The 20,787-nt window shown below is 37.3% G+C and overlaps 1 protein-coding gene across 2 annotated transcripts in view; it reads right to left on the minus strand.

The window, feature by feature from the left end:
* The window catches only part of LOC120627811 (ATP-binding cassette sub-family A member 5-like), a 65,308-nt gene that overhangs the window by 24,427 nt on the left and 20,094 nt on the right, over positions 1-20,787 (minus strand). The window contains exons 2-20 of one of the 2 annotated variants that reach the window (XM_039895862.1): positions 12,236-12,389; positions 11,251-11,430; positions 10,472-10,644; positions 8,568-8,808; positions 8,089-8,315; positions 7,673-7,751; positions 7,484-7,591; positions 6,982-7,125; positions 6,426-6,576; positions 5,457-5,598; positions 4,630-4,860; positions 4,207-4,321; positions 3,835-3,984; positions 3,327-3,494; positions 3,099-3,174; positions 1,732-1,908; positions 1,277-1,449; positions 1,073-1,171; positions 250-406 (exon numbers count right to left, since the gene is read on the minus strand). In XM_039895862.1, coding sequence (XP_039751796.1) covers positions 250-406; positions 1,073-1,171; positions 1,277-1,449; positions 1,732-1,908; positions 3,099-3,174; positions 3,327-3,494; positions 3,835-3,984; positions 4,207-4,321; positions 4,630-4,860; positions 5,457-5,598; positions 6,426-6,576; positions 6,982-7,125; positions 7,484-7,591; positions 7,673-7,751; positions 8,089-8,315; positions 8,568-8,808; positions 10,472-10,644; positions 11,251-11,430; positions 12,236-12,389 — 2,945 coding nt within the window. Of the gene's footprint in view, positions 1-249; positions 409-1,065; positions 1,172-1,276; positions 1,450-1,731; positions 1,909-3,098; positions 3,175-3,326; positions 3,495-3,834; positions 3,985-4,206; positions 4,322-4,629; positions 4,861-5,456; positions 5,599-6,425; positions 6,577-6,981; positions 7,126-7,483; positions 7,592-7,672; positions 7,752-8,088; positions 8,316-8,567; positions 8,809-10,471; positions 10,645-11,250; positions 11,431-12,235; positions 12,390-20,787 lie in introns of both variants that reach the window. The other variant, XM_039895861.1, reaches the window with a different exon arrangement.

Consider the following 20,787-nt stretch of genomic DNA (forward strand, 5'->3'; position numbering starts at 1 on the left):
TTAACTTTATATCGTAGAAAAAACTTAAGGTTATTTTATATAAAATGTTGGGCTCGAGTTTATTAAAATTTCTGTAATGAACTTTTATTTTTTTTGTAAATCTTTTATGGCTGCTTATAATTGTTAACGTTAAAATAATTACACACAAAACAGTTATGTGTTATAAACTGTTACAATCTTGGAAAGAAAATAATAACAAAAAAATTAGATATTTTGTAGATTTTTTTAAAAAGACATTTATAGACTTACTAATAGGCATGAAGATCATAACATAAAGCTTGTATGGGTCGCGGATCATGCGCACGGTGCGTATGTAGACGAGTGCGCAAAACGTCCGCCAACACGACTGATTTGTTTTTACTATTTCTCCAAGAACATCTGCTGATACCGGGGGTTCTGGTGTGACCTAGAAACCCTTAATTATTAAACACGTTCGAAGTTCAACAGATTTTCTATTTTTAATATTTAGAAAATATGAGCCTTTACAAATTCTATTCCTGAAATAAAAATAATATCGATAAAGGCTTATTTGAAAGGGTAGTCAGTTTGACATTTTTTATGCAATTTATATACGCCTAAATGATAAGTGATTATCACCCCCTAACTCATATGCACAGGTTCAGTAAAAGAGCCATCTTGCCGGAGGTAAAGTAATGATTCCAATCCTAGTTATGAGGAGAAGCCGTAGATAGATAATGTCACCAGAATGAGCAATTGTGGGTAGTCAACGTTTACCAAGTAGTTAGGAAACATCAGGGGAATATCACTAGCTGAAGCTTTGAATTCTCCTGATTATTGAAAAATATACTCTTGAAAACCCTTTCCGTTGTAAAGTCTCACGAATGGTGGCAAAATAACTCCAAATCTTATTTGCCTATTTATCCCTAATATTATAATTTGATAACTATATACTAATCTTTTCATGGATATGATGTATTTAGGAAAAGTATCATAAAATAAACCATTTATATTAAAAATTGTTTAATTTAGAAAAACCAAAAGAAATAATTTCAAATGTTGTTCCATTTCTGCAATGTTTATTCACATGAAATATTTTCTTCGGTTTATTTACCTTAACATGTTCTACACCATGATTGGTAGAGTGCAATGCATGTGACGCTGGGGGTGTCGGCAGAGACGTTGTTTTCTGTTGATCTTTGTCATTCAATTCCTAAAGATATTGAGAATAATGTAAAATTAGTTAGATGCACATTAGAAATGAAAGATTTTGCATTGAAACAATAAAGAGCAAGCAATATACTATAAGAAGAACTACCTGATAACTCAAAGTCTTGCTCTGAAGTGATAAACTCCTAGATAGAGCTCGAGCCCGCACCAACTTTACAGATGACACACCTTCTACAGCCTCCGTTTCCTCTGCATTTTCACCTTCCAGACTTAAGAATACTTCTTCAAGCGTCGTCATGGACACTCCATAGCTTGTGATACCTACAAATTGAATTAACTGGCAATGTAATTAGCCAGAAACGTTGTGAAAACTGTGAATAGCGTTTTTTATCTTCTAAGTTTTATGTTGGACACAAAAAAAATTTGTCCTTTCGAGACACTTGTTGGAGTATTTGTGAGAAACGTCAAACCCAAAGAAGGTACAACAGTACTTTTGAAAAGGTTTGAAACTTAACAAATTTCTGCATATGAGATGATATGGGGTCTCATTTTGTAATATCACATTACTGACACATATTCAAACCACAATATAAAGCGTCTTACCGAGCCGGTTGCTCTTCTCGCGTATTTCCTGCTCGATGGCCTGGAAGAGCGGGGGAAACAGGTGCACGGCGTAATGCGGCAGGATGTATGAAAGTTCACGGCCGTGACGTCGGGCCTTCTCAGCACGTGGCACGTGGCCTCGTACCATCCTAGTAATCTGATGCTCGCGGCACGCACCTGTTATACGAAACACTTCCCGTAAAAGAAATACCAAGTATACCCAACCTCATCCTGGGTTAATGATACCTTTAGCCAAATCACCGCATCCTGCCTTAATGGCATTCAAGTTTTTTTATTCACTGCAAATAATCAATGATGATAAGTTATAATGAAGGCTAAGTTGGTAGCCAACCTGTCAGATGTGTGTCAGTTATATTAAACTCATATCAAATTGCTTTTATGCGACATCGTACTAGTTAAGAAAATTCAGTTAGAAGTTATAATTTCCCTCGCCGGAGGTAGATCAAACCTGAGACCGCATTACGCATTTCCAGTGAGTTCGTAAAATTTATAACTTTAGTGGGACCAAACATAAGAAGTAAAGTTCAACCAAAGTTTTGTTATTTATCTTACCCACTTAGGACGCTTACTTGAACACAGCTAAGGACGTAGGGTGGACACAGTAATACCTTTAATTTAAGTTAACAAATAACAACTAAAAAAACAAAAATGCATAAATAAAATCTGACAAAGCTTTAAAGTTTGAAAAATGATTTTGGTTTAGTGTATAAATAGCATAGTAGCAAATCTGGTAAAATGCCATAGGAACAGTGGCTACTCTAAGAATCTGGATTGGAGAAGGATTTTTGCATTTTGATCTTCTGCTTAGATAACAGCAGAAATACAATAGCTAGAGATATATCTATAGCGGCTTAAAAGATCTTCAAGCATTATAACAAATATGTTTTGCTTCTTCTTCACCATCGAAGTTTTTATTTTCTAATCAATACTTCAACAGCCCTCTGAGTCTCATGATCCTTTTGTCAGATGATCCCGCTACGCTAGACGTGTCCAGCCCACTAAAACGCCGTTCCGGACAGCTGTGTTCCGGTCTAAAGGGCGTGGTTACAGGCACATGAGGTTTCTCATGTACGAAGTGTTGCTCTGTTAGAGCCTGTTTTAAACTTACCGTCAGGTGGGTTATCTGTTTGGTATATCAATAATTAACTATACAAAAAAAAACTTTCGATATTAATGGCGATACTACTTTTGGCTCATGATGTTTTAGAACTTAAAGTTGTATTTAATGCATCGCACCACATTAACCAAATTTGAGAAGACTAACTCGTGACTGCGGGGACCAACCACTAATAAATTCCAAGTTTGGATAGTTATTTATTCCAATAGAAAAAAGAATATCAACTTACCGTCTAAAACTAACGTCAAATGATATCCAATGCCAAATTTGTTCTTTAAAAACAATGAAGTTCCAGCACAACGAACCTGTAACAAAACGTTAAGCATTGATTTTTAAACTCATTTCTACTTTTATCAAAAACTTAAATCATTTTTAAGGATAACGTAAAGTCTGGTTTTAAGTCATCAACAGCTTCTAGTGTATCAACAATCAGAGCACCATTTTGTAGAATACTTACCCTGCCTTTACTTATGACAGCTTTCCTGTCCCCTAGGATATCAGCTTCATCCATGAAATGTGTGGTCAGTAACAAGACCCTTCCACGACGTGCGCGCTGCAGAATTCGCCATGTTTGTCTCCGTGATACCGGATCCACTCCTGCCGTTGGCTCATCAAGTATTATTATCTGTAATGATTCAACTTTATTTTTATATGAGAATACAACATAGGGATATATACTTTTTTCGTCTGTAAAAAGCAAAAATAAAAGTTTGAAATGTATTAATATGTACATATTGAGGTGGATATTGATAAGTGTTCATAAAAATTATAGTACACTTTCATCATTATCATAATTCAAAAGATAAAAAATATTTCTCGAGGAGAAAAAGATTCAGAGCATACATAAGGAGATAAGGAACATAATAGTAGAATCCTATCTTCATAATTTATGAGATATTTAGTAAAGACCACTTCTACAGATAGATATATTAAAAACAGGCAAAAATGTCCTAACTGGGAAATACCTTAGGGTCTCCTATAAAAGCTATTGCTATGCTAAGTTTCCTCTTCTGCCCTCCAGATAGATGCTTTGAAAACACCATCATCTGGTCAAGCAGTCCAACTTCAGACACCGCTTTGTGAACTTCGTCTGATATCCTATTCCGTGGTATACCCTGCAATAAGTGTTGTGATTAAAGTTGTATGTTTCTCTCATCATTATAGTATTACTCCTGCGGTATTCCGTTATTCTAGGTTGTTTCATGATTACCGTCTCGTGCTAAATCTAATCAAACATCAGTTCTTTCACCTTGTAATTAGAAGTCAACAAGCAGGCCGAGATACAATGGTAATGTATCCCTTTTTGGTATCTACATTATCATTAGTAAAATACTTACTTTTACAGCTGCGAAGAATTGAAGGTGCTCCTTGACAGACAACAGATCAAATAGAACATCCTGTTGAGGACACACCCCAATCATTTGACGTATCTCGTGCATATCATTTGGGTCTCTACACGAACAAAAAACATTACGTTACAAATATTTTTTTTACTTTATCTACATTTTATGTAGACAATAAAGGTCACAAAGAATCTAAAATGAAAAAAGCTATCACAGCTCTAGTTGAGAATTCATCTCCGCAAAATTTGATATAGAGTAACTGACGCGAAATATGGCCCATAAGAATATTTCAATAGAAATAAGTTTTATCTATAAAAAAAAATAACAATACTCTGGCTGACGCCTAGAACCAGTATTAAGTAATGTTTACCTCGAAACTTAATTCATGGCTCCGAAAAACCATTACATAATACTCACCTAACATCCAATCCGTAAACATAAGCAGTTCCATTTGTAGGTGCAGTAAGGCCAGTGAGGATATTAAAAAGGGTTGACTTCCCAGCTCCATTGTGGCCCAGTACAGCGGTAATCTGCCCCTCATAGATGCTGAGGTCAATGCCATCAATCGCTTTAACTTCTGGTCGTCTACAGTGACGAAAGCTCTTCTGCAGTCCTACGATCCTGATGGCTTCTTTATCTAGCAGCTCTCTAGAGGTAAATAATAACAAGGAGTTGTAGAAAAGATATAATATAAACTTCTTAAGAAGCTTTCGCTTGGTTGTTTGATCAAGGGTCGGATACAGAAGGCAGTACTTCTTAATTAGGCGCGTATTGTGAGGAGGTTCCTCACTCTGGAGCCCTGACCGCCGGTTGCTTGGGCATTCAAAATTGCCGGGCGAAGGAGAAGAGGTTTTTTTTATAAATTTTTAATAGTATTCTTTATAATTGTAAGAAATAAAAATAAAAAATAGTATAAAACTGATAAAACCCTATTTTTTATTTATTATTGTAAATTCTGTATAGCTCAAATATGGATGCGGATGAAATAAGTGGAGTTTTCACCCTAAAACAATGTTTTTGTTTTCTTGTATTGTTTCTTTATGTTATGTTGCAATTATGTTATATTATTGAACTATGCATATCAATTGAATAACAAATATGTTATTTTAATCGTTTATTTAAAATTTCAATTTACATTTTTTAATTCGCCTTTTTCCATTGTTTAGAGCTGCTAAGGGTGACTTTGTTATTTCTTGAAAAAAGCAATTAAATTTTCTCGTCTATTAAATATAGCAGTAACTCACTTAGGTACCGGCTCGATGTCCTTATTATGCGCAGTGTCACCGTTGGAGTGCAAGTGAATGGCAGAGACGCGACCCCGCCTGCTGCCCATCCAGAAAGACGGCAGCAGACAAAACCAGGGCTTCTGCTTTATGCCGTATTCACCTAGCAAGAATTCACGTTTTATTATAAAGAAAAAATTGGCTGTCATATTTAACGAATCACAAGAACCTTCTGATCACAGTGAGTTAGATGCGAAGAGGAACGGAAAGGTCTGGAATGATCTATACGAATGTTTAATGTACCAGTTTATATCTTGGAGATGTCTCTTAAAAAGTTCAAAGTTTCTATTAAACGTAAGCTTATAGAAAAGTCCTATTATAGTATTAAGGACTACATAAACGTCAAAATTCTTGGGTTTAAATTATTGCTCTAACCAGGTTACTACTTAAATAGTTTTAAATGACAATGTGAGATGGTGATAAAAAAAACTACAGGATAAGTTTTTTGTGGTCTTCTTCTTAGACCAGGGCGTTTGGAACCCTCGTAGCTTTAGTTTTATCATAGTATACTTTAGCCTTCTATGTCATATTTTACATGAAATTTACGCTTAAAAAGTGCTATCTATGTGCCTAATTGAATAAAGAATGATTTGACTTTGACTGTGACTTTGATAAATGCTCAGGGAGTCAGTCTCCCTTTGCGATTCAGGAGGGGATAGCAAATTTTTCCAGGCGATCAATAGTATGCCAAAACCAAAACACCAAATTTAAAGAAGACATATTGAGCCTCATGGGATAAGGACAAAAAGAAGGAGAAAATTGAACAGCAGTTAATAGACGTAGTTTGCAGTAGATGGGGCAAAGAAGTTAATTGTTGGGTAATTAAAGTATCAGGAATGGAAAGGTTAATGTCTTCTAACGCGATAGGCCAACAACCACTATAGTACCTCCCAAATTAAGTGTTTCAATAGAAAAAATGATTGAACTTACTGGGTATGACAGCATCAAGCCAGTACGCGGCTAGGCCATACAGCACTGTATCCACTGCCATCATAATGAGACTGCCACCGAAAGGTACACCAGGCCCACTCCACAGGTTCTCCCACGTCACACCCACGCCTGCCATGTCCAGTACTAAAGCCTGTAAGCGTATTTGTACATACATTTATAAATCTCAATAGTTCTACTTCCAAACGTGTTCCTGCCAGTTCACCAGTATCTCATTATACATTATTATGATTACCAATTTACTTCAACACAAAAAATCTCCTGTCCAACGTTCGGTCATCAGGTATTTAATGTTAAATAGTTACAAAGTTTTATGACAACCTGTGTTTTTATCATCATAGCAATGGCACAAATTGATTAATGAATATACAAAATGTTATACTTTTATATTTTGTATTTATATTGAAGAAGTAACTATTTTAGTGCAACCTTATTAAAATTGTGCAGCGGTACCAAACTAAGAGAGGTGTACCACTCATAAAGTCCTGTTTAATAAATATTATTCACTGTTAATCAACTTAAAATAAAAGTTATGTACCTTATCCATGGCTAGAGCGTAACAGCTAGAGCTAATTAGTGAGACGAACCAGAAGGCGAGAGAGTCAGCGTTCGAAACAAACACTTGGATGAAGTACAGACCACTCATCAAGTTTACCGCAAAGCTGCCTAGAATACCCGCAGTCTGAAAGATAAAGTTTTATAAGTCCAAAATATCATTTGATACGACCAATTACTGACGCAAAATAATTTGAGACAAATTTGAATAGTTTACTGATTATTATGTACTTTTAACAATAAATTCGCAGATTTATACGGAAACATCTATTTCATTTAATCTTGAGAAGAATATAAACAATATACATTTAAGTATTATGGAAATTTATTTTCAATAAACAAACAACAGCAGTGCAAGTGGAGCAGACGTCATCTAAAATTAAGTCCGAACAAACAATACAAGAAGATGCAAATAAACAAATACGTACGATACTCAAATAAATGGTTTGGATGTTGATGGTTTTGGGAAAAGTGACGTCACTTACCCTAGCTTTATCGAAGAACGGTGTAAGCATAAAAGCAAATGTTATAATAGTGAATCCAAACAATAACATCAGTAGAAAAATTAGAATGTAAGACGAATGTTGGAACACCTGAAAGATATAAAAGTATGTTTAACTTTTTTCTACTGAGAAATTAAATTCTAATTATATATTGATAATGATATTAATTACCTTTAAAGTAAATAGAAGCACGGTGCTGACGAGAGACAAAATAGTGACAAAGACGGCATAAATTAAAAACCAGGAACCCCTAGAAGAAAGATTAATTTATTAATCTTCATATTATAGTTACAAATTATGCCATATTAATACTTTCCGAAGATTTCACTGATGGGAATTGGAACTGAGTTAGGCAAAAGTTAACAAACATTGTATGTGAAATTTTAGCCCACCATAACATGTTGTTTCGGACTTATGGGTCTGTTAGTAATTACTCTTTGTAGCTAGTTACGTATAACAGACTGATTTAATATGAGACCAAATGTAGGTACACACATAATTACTTATGGAACTACCCAACATAGTTAAGTACTCTATCTTTATAAACTGTCTACATCTATTACTCTACTTTGATATTGATCACTTACCAATAAACACTATCCTTTAACCCCATTATCCTCATCCCTTCCCTAATCTTCTTCTCCTTCTCTCCAACCACAAACATTAAGAGATACGTGATGAACTGTGATAACGTCATCACCATATACATAGGCATGATGACCCTGAAGATGACCAGCCAATCGCCAGTATGCTGACGTTTAGGAAACTGTCGAAAATCTACGCGTGGCGGGAAAAAGTTGTTGCCGGTGTCTATCTGAATTAAATGGAAAACTTTTTTTATTTATCAGAAAATATTTACAACAGAGAGAGATTAAAGAGAAAACAAGAAAATAAAAGTGATTATCAACTAAATTTGGGCTATTTTCTTCTAAATTATTTCCAGTCGCAGCCAGCTCATCATCATCCAAATAAAGAAAATAAAAATAATTGTAAAAATATTCTCCTGAATTCTTACTGGTAGAACCTCATCTCTCAGTTCTTAAAGATCATATAGATTACGCCTTACCTTGATTTTAACGAAATCTATCAACGTTTGAAGCGCTAGGAATCCAGTGTAATAATACTGGAGGACAGGGCACTGGTCTTCTCTATGCATTTCTGACAATGGTATTAACTGTCCTCCTCGAGACCAGTCGGAAGACCAGTCTTTGTACCCGGTCCTCTCTCGGCACTTCGCTGGAGATGTTGTTAGGGTCCGGGTTGAAGGCGTGCCGCCATCGCGTGAGGGGTTTGTGCGTATGGTATACCTGTACGAAACATCTTGTATTTAAATTTTGAACCTTATATATACTTTCGAGTCAACTTTGATGTTGAAACAAGTAATATTTTCAATGAATTTAAGTGTACACTAATATCTACGCAGTGACAAGCATAACATCAGCTGTTTATACATTTTAAGACAAATATAGGTTCACAAAGGTACATAAAGTTTTACGAATTACTATGACCGCAGTAGTCGTAAAGCTTTTTGTGACAGAGCTCGGCCGGGGAAGTAATATCACCATGCTTGTTTCTGCCGCTAAGAAGCATTGTTGCAATGCTGTTTTCCGATCTGGAAGTTGCCGGTGTAATTACAGACACATGAGGCTTCTCACCTACACCTCAGGCTATGGAATTACCATTACACATATTACATTACATACACATAAATGTGATTACAAAGACACCATTATTAACGGTTGCAAATATTTGTTAATGTTCTTTTATTTTAAACTAGCTGCTACCCGCGACTTCGTTACCGTGGATTAAGGTTTTTTATTCCCGCGGATATTATATTATATTTTGACGGCCGAGTGGCGCAGTGGGCAGCGACCCTGCTTTCTGAGTGCAATGTCGTGGGTTCGATTCCCACAACTGGAAAATGTTTGTGTGATGAACATAAATATTTTTCAGTGTCTGGGTGTTTATCTGTATATTATAAGTATTTATGTGTATTATATTCATAAAAAAATATTCATCAGCTAACTCAGTACCCATAACACAAGCTACGCTTGCTTTGGGGCTAGATGGCGATGTGTGTATTGTCGTAGTATATATATATACTAGCTGTTTCCCGCGACTTCGTCTGCGTTTGATTTTGTTTTTAAAGTATTCAGTATCGCTAAGCCTTAAATGAGTATAGTAGTATATATATATAACATGTGACTGTCAATTAATTATAGACAAAAAATTTGCAATAAAATAAAATTGCGACTTTACTTAAAGATCTAAGCTATCCTATCTCTTAAGTTGGACCAGACTGCTCACGGTGTGCCAATTTAATTTAAAATCGGTTCAGTAGTTTAGGAGTCCATCGCGGACAAACATCGTGACAGGAGATTTATATATATTAAGATATATTTTTTAATTTATTTATTATTCTTGCGCCGTGCTAATTTTTAATTTACCACGAGAGATTGGTATAGATAGAAACTAGCAAAGGTGACATGCATACCAAATTTCAAAGCTGTCTGCCCGCGGAGCTGATTAGCTCCTAAACAATTATCAATTTTCATATATAAGGCAGCCTATGTTATTTTCCATGTCAAAGACATGCATGCCAAATTTTATCAAAATCCGTTCAGTTGTTTTTGCGTGATTGAGTAACAGACATCCAAACAACCAAACATTCACACTTTCACATCTATATATATAAAAATGTTATGTTGGTTTGTGCACGCTGCAAAAACTCGAAAAGTTCTGCACCGATCGGGCTGAAATTTTGAGCATGATATATAATACGCATCAAGGATTGTTTTTATGTATTTTTCTCAACCATTCATTCACAATGTGCCTCAGCGAAGCGAGGCAGGGTACAGCTAGTTAATAATATTAGTAGGATTAAAATCATTTATTTTAATCGAGAACCAGTAAAATATCAACTGCATCAACTTTCAGAACTGTACATACTATAATCAAAGACATATAAACCTCAGCGTTTCTCCAAAGATGCCAGGGTCCGTATGGAAGATGACTGCGAGGGGAAATCTTTTGGCGTCGCTGTGGTAGGCATCGTTCAGTTCCTCGGTGGTGTTGTATCGGATCCAATTGATCGGATGCTGGGCCGACTCAATTAACATCGTATTGATGTCTTCTAAGAAACCCTGGAAGAAATTTCTTTTCTTAAACGCATTCTGAAACAATTTATATTTGGACTAGAATATTAGAATGTTTTTTTTTTAAATCCAAGTACTGTTTTTCAAAACGAACGCAGTTCTCCATTATTATTTTTTACATGATATAATGGGTATTAAAGTCTACGATAAGGGCGATATGGGAATACTTCAATAGACACCTTTAAGGAATGTGGCATCTCAAGCTCATAAAAATAAAATTTCTATTTGTTTTGTCGTTAAATTACACGAACTCTGAAATTCCCATAAAATTTTCCCTTACCCTATACCCTATTATATTTCTAAATAGGCTTAGGTAAGATTGATTGAAGTTAATTTAAACTATAATGCTACTAAAACAACAATCATCCGCAATCTATCGCTTGCCAAATGAAAATGCTAATGACGGCAGTAGCAAGAGTTACCGGCCAAGGTCTAACCTTAACATCGGCAATCCGATCGGATATCCGATTTGATATCGAGGTCCGTGAGCTATAACTCACCCCGTATGTTTTTATAGTTCGATCAAACGCAGACCACAAGCATCTAAAGTTGAGTTTGTTTTCTCAATAACACACAGCTAAACCAAATTCTTACCAAAGTCCCGTTGGCAGTGGCCCAATCCGCGACGACAGCGACGGAGTGGTTTTCCGAGATCGCGTCGTGATGGATGCGAAGCAGTCGACCGGGTTTGCTTACTTCGGGAAAGTTGGGGTTCGGCACCAGCATCTTGAGGAATATTAACACGCCGAGGGAGTACAGAGGAACCAGAACTTCCTGGAATTTAAAATTAGACTTGTACTTGCATTTCACTTTCATTATCATAGAAACTCTGCCCGCAATTTAGAAAATTTATATTCGGTTCCACAAATAAATCCTTCCCTGAATGAACTTACGAATCGCTGGAGTATCTACTCACTTCAGTTTCAGGACATAAAGTAACCTTATGTTCTATCTAATGATTGTAAGAAATAAAATAATCATTGACGTATTTTTGTCAAAAATTCTTAGTACCTGAAAACCGAAATCATTTTACCGTGATAACTTTGGAATTCTTTAAACCAAACAACGTCGATGGGCTGATATGATGGTGATATGGTGAACAGTAGAAATCTGTCAGTATTGAAACTACCAGTAGGTAAGCCAAACAAACGCTGGTACAAACGTTGGTTTTACTCACGAATTTACTTGCTGCTTGGTCGCTAACTATGGGTCTTATTAGAAGGCTCTGGTTCACTCGACATGCGATGGAGAGAGCTATGCTTGTATCTCTATGTGATTCTCAGAGATTCGTAGAGGTACCACAGCTACCGACGTAGCTGAAAGAGTCCCGAAGCTAAAGTGGCAATGAGCGGGGCACATACTCGTAGCTCGGAGACGTACGTAGGGGACGTTGACGTAGGGGTCCCAAGGTGCTAGAATGGCGTTCACGCACCGGTAAATGCAGCGTTGGTAGACCCCGACGAGGTGGACGGATGACATCAAGAGAGTTGCCGGGAGCCACTGGAAGGCAACTCCCTTCAAAAGACCTATGTCCAGCAGTAGACGTCAGTCGGTAGAAGTTATGATGATGATGACTCACTGCGAGGGTCTTTCTGGTGTCGCGTTTCTTCAGCAGCAGGTTCCGAACCACGGTTGCCCATAGCTGTGGCCAGAAGGACGCGGGCGGTCGCGTGCCCATGGCGCCTCGCAGTCTGCTACCTATCGCCACGCAGTCTGGTTCCTTCTCGCATTTTCTGGAACAAATAAAAAGTACTTTTAGAATCTGATTTTACCAATAAAGCCACCACCACGCCAAAAAAAAAGGTTGCTGTTCTAATAATTTTAAATGACAATGTGAGATTGTGATAACAAAAAAAACACCCGGCTAAGTTTGTTGTGGGCTTCTTCTTAGACCAGCATGCGTTTGAAAATGGAGTGGTTTTGGATACTTCATATTAGTCGGTACACGACTAATATGAAGCATGTTTTCTGTATGTTCTCAATTCTGACATTAAGTTAATCGTCATTTTGTTAATGAATTCCGATTGCCCCTTTCTCATTTATTTTAATGAAACAATACACTGATTCTTTCATATCTATCTAAACATTGTCTTTCATCAACATCTCCTGAAAATGTTCCAGTATGCAAAGTAGTGCTGTCCTTTTCAGACTGCACCGCTAGACAAGGATAACATTACTTATTGACTCGTCAATCGTGTGCATTTTATTCCATCTTACACTAATATACCTATATAAGCAGAAAAGTTTGTTTGTTTTTTTACATTAATGAACTCAGGAACGAATGGTCTGACTTGAAAAATTATTCTAGTTTCGGATAGCCCATTTATCGAGGAAAGCCACAGGCATCATAACGCTAAGGCCAATAAGAGCACATCACGGAAGAAGAATGTTTCAAAATCATGGTTTTTTTCCCCTTTTGAGATCTTCCGTTGCGTGCGCTGCGTTAACGGTTAAAGTTTCGATATAATCACGACAAAGTTCCTTTTTAAAAGTTCTAAAAAAAATTTTTACGACAGCATATGTCAATGTTTTAAGGTTGACTTATACGCGAACCAAGTCGCGAGGGACCGCTAGTCCTCTAAAAACGACAAAAGACGGTCAATTCAAATGCCCGTAGTAACCTGCATTCCCCGAAACTTTCCCGTTACATAACGCGACCCCCTGTCGCCACGCACCTGGCATCGTTTCCGGGCGCACCCCGCGTTGCCTTTCCCCCCATGTTTCCGTTTTGTTACTGGCGCCCTTTGTTTGCGACGTGAAGTTTATGAAAATTATATTTTGATCATTCCATGCTGCACCTCGGGTATTTCTAATTTGGGGCATATTTTAATATTATAAATCTGACTAGGTACTTAAAAGCCTGTGTAAATGCAAAAGTGAGTCTGTTCGATTCGGCACATTCTTGGACCAATCTTGATAAAATAGCTTGCTTCCTAGCGGTAGACATATGACAATATATATATTTTTTATTCCACTACAAGTTGCCCTTGACTGCACCTGGTAGCAAGTGATGATGCAGTCTGAGATTGAAGCGGCCTAATCTGTTGGGGAGTATGGTAGTCATACCCCTATACGTTCTCTACGACATGGCACGGAACGCACTAAATCGCTTAGCGGCACGTCTTTGTCAGGAAGGTGGTAACTAGCCACAACGACAGCCTCCCACCAGACCAGACAAGAGGAAATTCAGACATTTTAAATTTCCGAATAGTCCCTGCCAGGAATCGAACCCGCGACCTCTTAGGGAGTTCTAATCAGGAACACTGCTGGTGAAAGTTACCAGCGGGTTTTAAAAAATTGAACTCGAGCCGATGGATTGACTTGACTGTCTAACTTATCATGAAATTTTGCATATAAATAATTGGTACACAGACGCCATTATATCCCAGGAAAGTAAAGGGTTCACATTTTTAATAACCCTGCTTATAATATCAGCTAGTTGTGATACATATTAGAACTTTTTTAATGATATAAATAGACCAGCACGTGTACCTACAATTCGCGTGCCTTTTTCTATACATATAAATGGTATAAAATGTCGCGATGCCGCGTGAAAGAAACAAACAGACACAAACCAACAAAATGCAAAATTTAAAAACCCTTTGTTTCTAATTACTCTTGATTTATTGATACGAACAGAACCCTGCCATTAAAATTTACTAACACGCACTTCGCCACTACAAATGCTGAAGGCGTTAGGTACAAGACCACATACGTCCGGAAGTCTGATCTATCCGACTAATTAAAATAACTAAGTTCATGTAAATAACACTTCTAGTACGTTCTTGACAGGCATCAATACATAACACTAGTATGTAGACGTGCAGAGATTATTTTGAAGTTGATTACAATCTTTACTAATATATTTTTATTTAAAAGCGGTGGTCTAGCTAATCTAGTGGTTAAAGGGGAATAATTTAATTTAAAAAACTGGATGTACATACGTTAAGTAATATAATTAAATTTATTTTAAATTTTGTATTATAAATGTGACATTATAACATTTATTGTGCTGAATTCGGTGATAGCCAAGTGGGTAGGACTTTCGGTTCAACTATGTGTGGGCCTGTAGTGGGCCGGCAATTTGTTGCTAATGATGTGCTGAATAAATTCAATTGAATGCTCCCACCACCCTTTCGGGGACACAGTTCGATCCCCGGAAAGAACCTTTAACTTTTCGGAGTTACGTGCGTTTTAATTGAAGCATCGTGAGGAATCCTGCATGCCTGAGAGTTCTCTTAAACGTTCTCAAGGACTTGTGAAGTCTACCAATCCGCACTTGGCCAGCGAGATGGACTACGGCCTAAACCCTTCTCATTCTGAGCGGAGACCCGTGCCGTGAAATCGTGTCGTGTCTCAAAGTCAAGTGATAAGCAAAGTCAGGTGATCAATCTTCCCGTCAAGTCACGTCAAAAAATTTATTTAAAGACCAGTAAGTCTTTGACGGCCGACTGGCGCAGTGGGCAGCGACCCTGCTTGCAGCAGCAGCAACGGCCGTGGGTTCGATTCCCACAACTGGAAAATGTTTGTGTGATGAGCATAAGCGTTTTTCAGTGTCTGGGTGTTTAATGTTTATATGTATTTTCTATCTATCTATCTTGTAATGAGGCCCGTTTCAGCGGATGCACTTCGACCATTTAGGAACTTTTGTGCTCATATGTATTCTATTTTATTTATATGTATTTTCTAAGTATGCATGTATATATAATTCATAAAAATATTCATCAGTCATCTTAGTAGCCATAACACAAGCTACGCTTACTTTGGGGCTAGCTGGCGATGTGTGTATTGTCGTAGTATATTTATTTATTTATTTATTATTTATTTGGCAATCAACCGATTCTTCATAACTCTTTTAAATTCCTACATAGGAAGATGTTTGATATGATCTTGCGGCATGATTTAATTTATTTTATTTATAGTGCCGCTGGTCATCGAGTGACGTCGGTCATCTAAATGTTGTCGCTTCCGGACACGCGGCGCTTGCACATGTCGTTCTAAAATTGAACGTCCGATGAAGTACGAATATTTCTCGATGACACTACAAGAAACGTTTCTAAATTTGTCATCATCTATTCAACCGGTGGATGATGAACGCACATTGCTGGTTACATATACGTGTAAATGAAAACCGAAATAATACTTTACAGGCTTTAGAGATACATGTACTGTGAAACCGAAAACCTAATAGTTTTTGAGTAAACCACTCCCATAGTTTTTACTGAAAGAAATCAGATACAGCCCTAACATCACATGCAAAATCCAAACCATAGTACTCCTGTCACTTTATTAGGTACGCGTCGTAGGTATTATGCGCGTGGCGGTCTCTTATCTTCAATAGGGTTGTCAAGAGCAAACTCTTTAAAATTAAATATTCTTCTTTTGATTTAATATTTTTACATGCTTATGAAATATACTAATGCACCCTTTTAATTTAACTCGTAATTCTGTTGAACGTTGTATTTAGAACGCTGGACTGCAATTACACAGGCCCCAAATTATGTGTGTGTGTGTAGCGGTAGAAACCTGACAAATAGTACTAAAAGAAAACTTTAATTAAAAACGTTTATTAATACCCATCAACTAGTTGTTGTTAGTGTAGTGTTTGCCCGCGTTCTTCGTCCGCTTTTATGACGGATTTTACAAATCCCGAAACCTTATGTTTCTCTCCGGTCTTTCAAATATGTGCGGAAAATTAGGCTGATTAGTTGCTTAGTTAGGGCAGGAAGGGCAAACAAACAAACCGACTAACTACCAAACAAATAAACTGCCAAACAATTCCTTAACATAAATATTTATAAATGTCACTGATTAATCGCATTATATGACTTTTATTTTATTTTTACTTTTTTTTAAATTTATTTCCAAGATGTATACACATAGTTTGGGTTGTAGCTTAGAATAAAACTTGTTATTACTTATATTATTGTTATACTTATATTTAGATCTACCTTTAGTTATTACTTTTTAGCTGTTTTGTGTACCTCATAACAATAAACAATTCCGGACTGTAACGCATACTAACGTATATGAACAGCCTCCGAAGTGTACGTGTACGTGTTAATCTGAGTATAGAAGTATTTGTGAAACAGGATGTACCTTTTATTAAAAACGAACCTACCATATATATTTAGAAGACTAGGGCTTATTAATAAACGTGACCTAACGTCGGAGTAGTTATTAAGTGTATTGTCGTAGTTTAATTTACAAGTGTTAGAGCGTGGAACAAACTGCATATGTATTCTTTATTTTTTTTATTCCACTACAAGTTAGCGCTTGACTGCTATCTCACCTGGTGGTAAGTGATACTGTAGTCTAAGATGGTAGCGGACTAACCTGTTAGGGAGTATGGTAGTCATACTCCTAATTGGTTTTCACGCGACATCGCACCGAAACACTAAATCGCTTAGCGGCACGTTTTTGTCAGTAGGGTGGTAACTAGATATGGCCAAAGCCTCCCAACGTTATGCCACGTTTATTAATAAAGCCCCTACAGTTACAGTTACAATTTGACGGAACGTGCTTGGCTATAAAATGCCAATAACTCAGCCCTGCTAAATTGTTGCAATCTTGCACTTTGATCTAGCGGTACCTAATACCCAAGGCCGTAATTCTTATAACGAGTAAGTACTCGTACAATGTAATAGAATTGGACGAAGCCAAAACGTGTGAAAGGTAAAGTCCCCATGATGTAGTAACCACCCAACTGCCGCCATCGTTCTTTATAATAAACGTGTCGACTTTGGCATTCGTTCAAACGTGTCCTATCTTACAAACTTCTATAGAAGGGTACGGACAGACAAGTAATTGATAGGAGTTCGAATATTCAAGCAATTACTTCCAAATTCCATGACGACCGCGTGGCGCAGTGGGCAATGATTTAGAATCCAAGGCCGTGGGTTCGATTCCCACAGCTGGAAAATGTTTCTGTGATGAACATGAATGTTTTTCAGTGTCTGTGTGCTTATATCTAGTTATGTATATTATTCTAAAAATTATTAATTAGTCTTCTTAGTACCCATAACACAAGCTACGCTTACTTTGGGGCTAGATGGCGATGTGTGTATTGTCGTCGTATATTATTATTTATTAATTTATTTGTTCCAAAATAGCGGCTACGCATAAAGGCTGTATGAAACGGCTAGGCTTCAGCTTCCCTTTCAAGGGGACAGAGTTGGATTGCCGGAAAGTTAGAGGTACCGTACCCCTTTCATAATTGATACCAATTGGAAAATCTGACACTCCATGGTCTTGTTTTTAGCATGATCAACGAGTGACAAGGTTCTAGATTCGATTCCCGGGTCGGGACAAAAATAGTTAATTATTAGGTATTTCTGAAAAAAGAAATCTCAGTTCAAACTCATACTTAGGAATTTTGCAGTGTCTACCTGTTCCCGGTTATTTTCACTAACATGAAATAGTAATCTTTAAAGCCCGCTAATCCGCCTTGGAGTAGCATGGTGGGTATATAGTCTAAAACCCTCTCTTCTATAAGAGAAGAGGTAAGTGGAACGCGAATAGTCTGTGCTAGATTATAAGGAATCTCTTTTAGGATTTTAAAAATAATCGCAGTTATATAGTTTTATCCATTTGTGCATGTATAACACAGACCGACGGACAAAGCCTCCAACTTATAAAACTCTTTTGTTTCTGTGGTAAAAGAGAACTTTATAAAAACTTTGTTATGTATAGCCTGGGAAAGCCTTCAGAAATTAATTTAAAAACATCAAAATAAAAAGCTCTCCAGATTCTTCTAAGCAACCCCTTTTATATGATACCCATATCACGGGGTCGCATAAATAATAATTGACCCGCCATCTTTGCGAGTCCGCCATATTGAATTAGAATGATGTCATTTTGCTACCATGCATGATCCAAATCAAACGATTACCTATGCGAACCTTCAGGTAATTAAGTTCAGTCAGGCAAAGACCAAAGTAAATTAACACACAAACATTCAAATTAAAAAAGAGAAATCGCGTAGGATTCGATACCCCTTACAGGTTAGCCCGTTCCCATCTTAGACTGTATCATCACTTACCGACAGATGAGATTGTTGACGTAGGCACGGCTGAGGGTCATCCCTTGACGAACTTTGACGTCACGTTTGCAGCAACTGAAGGTCACTTACTTTCCGCATGGATCCCTTATACTTTAGGAGAAAGTGGCAATTTTGATGTTTCCTTACAACGTCCTTGGGATGGAAAGATTAATATACTCTATGACAGCACAGAAGATTTGTTCTCGCTCTTGTTGTCCTAATCCTAAGATAGGCTGGCAGAGATCGATTCTAAGCGATAAGGCCGCCTTTTGTATGCTACTCCAGCCTTTGTATTTCTCTCTATTCGTCCTTTATTTTCCTAACTGTGCAGTGTACAAATAAAGAGTTTAAATAAAATAAAAATGAATAGATTAATTGGCACGCCATGCCACTACACTGAAAGGTGGAAGGGCCGGAACCAATCATAGCTATGCTCTTCATAGAGTACACAAACTAACGCGAACAATGGTTACAGGAACTAACGCCCTGGCTAAGCGACGCGGGACGTCACAGGCGAAGCGTCTAGTGACTGAAACAAATGTATCGAAATATTCAGTTTCCCTGAATGAATGCTTTTCTAGTCAATCTCCAGAGTCCTTCTAACTACGCAGGAGATATTATAGATATAGGTACAACGTGTAAATGAAAACCGAAATATTAGTTCACAGGCTTTAGAGGTACATTATTTACTGTCTGTGGGACCGAAAGGTCATTTGTGGGATTGAGTATACGCTTTTATAATATGATTCCTAAGGTGATTTTGGACCTGCCAATGCATTACAGCGTGTTTACTATACAATTGATGAATTTTTTAATGACAAGGTTGCTTGGAAGCATCTGGCTCCGCTTTCAGCTCTCACAAGATAGAAAAATCAATGTTAAAATGTAAAATGTAAATTGTTGATGTTGGAAAAGAGCAACTGCTGAGTTTCTTGCCGGCTTCTTCTCGGTAGCATCTGCCTTCCGAACCGGTGGTAGAATCACTACAAACAGACAGACTTGACGATTCAAAAGTGCTTATATTAGGCCTACTTGAAAAAATTAATTATGAATTTTGAATTTTTTGAATTTTGAAACTCTGATAGTTTTTGAATAAACCACTGCCATAGCATTTACTGAAAAAATCAGACCCAGGTGCACTATCTACTCCCTCAATCACTTAGTCCCAAAAGACGAGCAGCTCCGACCGGAAAGAGGTCAGCCTCGGCTCTTGCTGGGAGCACAGGGATGAATTACTGAAGATTTCCAAACTTCAGGCCAACTAACTAACTTAGAATTTCTTGATATAAAAACCCAATAATATTCCGGGGTTGAACCCAGGGCCTCAGTCGATTATACCACGAAACCAACGAGGCAGTCAATAGTAATACACCAATACAATACAATAATATTCTTGGTGTATTACTAGGGACTCGACCGGTGAGTAAACTAGGTAGTTTACTCACCGGTCGAGTATATACCACCCATAAATTTATTTACATTGCGCGATAATTCGGTAGATGCTATTTGTCCTGTACAGTAAAATTAATGGGGCAATCCCAACTGTGGGATAATGCATGGTATTTTGTACACCACTACGAAGTTACCCATAATTAAGCAGGAATAGAAACAAAAAGGTGGAAGTAGAATACAAATGGCGGTCTTATCTTATCTTAGAATACCTTTCTATATACACAAATCCGATCCACGATGACTGCCTCGTTTCTCTCTTCTCTTACTTTGCCTCGTCAGTCCAGTGCAGTTCATGTTAAACTTTGGATTGCAGAATGATCTACAGACTATATAGTACCGACTGTACGCAAACAGGTACGGAATTGTAAGGATTTCCTCTTGCTTTGGTTATGTGCCGCTTGTATTCAGCGACTCATAGCGATTCGTTTCATATCGTCTGTCCACTTTGTGGATAGGCTACCTGTTCTCACCAAACTTGTTACCCAGCTTTCAGCTGTTCTCTTAGCTTTTTTTTCATGTGCTTTGCCCTAAAAAAAAGCCTGTTTACAGTAAATGGGTTCCTCTAATTGCGGAACCCAAGATATGAAGGACGCTTTCACTGCCCTTTGATTAGAAGGTCGCCGAATAGAAACATAGTT

This window comes from Pararge aegeria, chromosome 12 (genome assembly GCF_905163445.1).
Source record: "Pararge aegeria chromosome 12, ilParAegt1.1, whole genome shotgun sequence".
Classification (NCBI taxonomy): Eukaryota; Metazoa; Arthropoda; class Insecta; order Lepidoptera; family Nymphalidae; genus Pararge; species Pararge aegeria.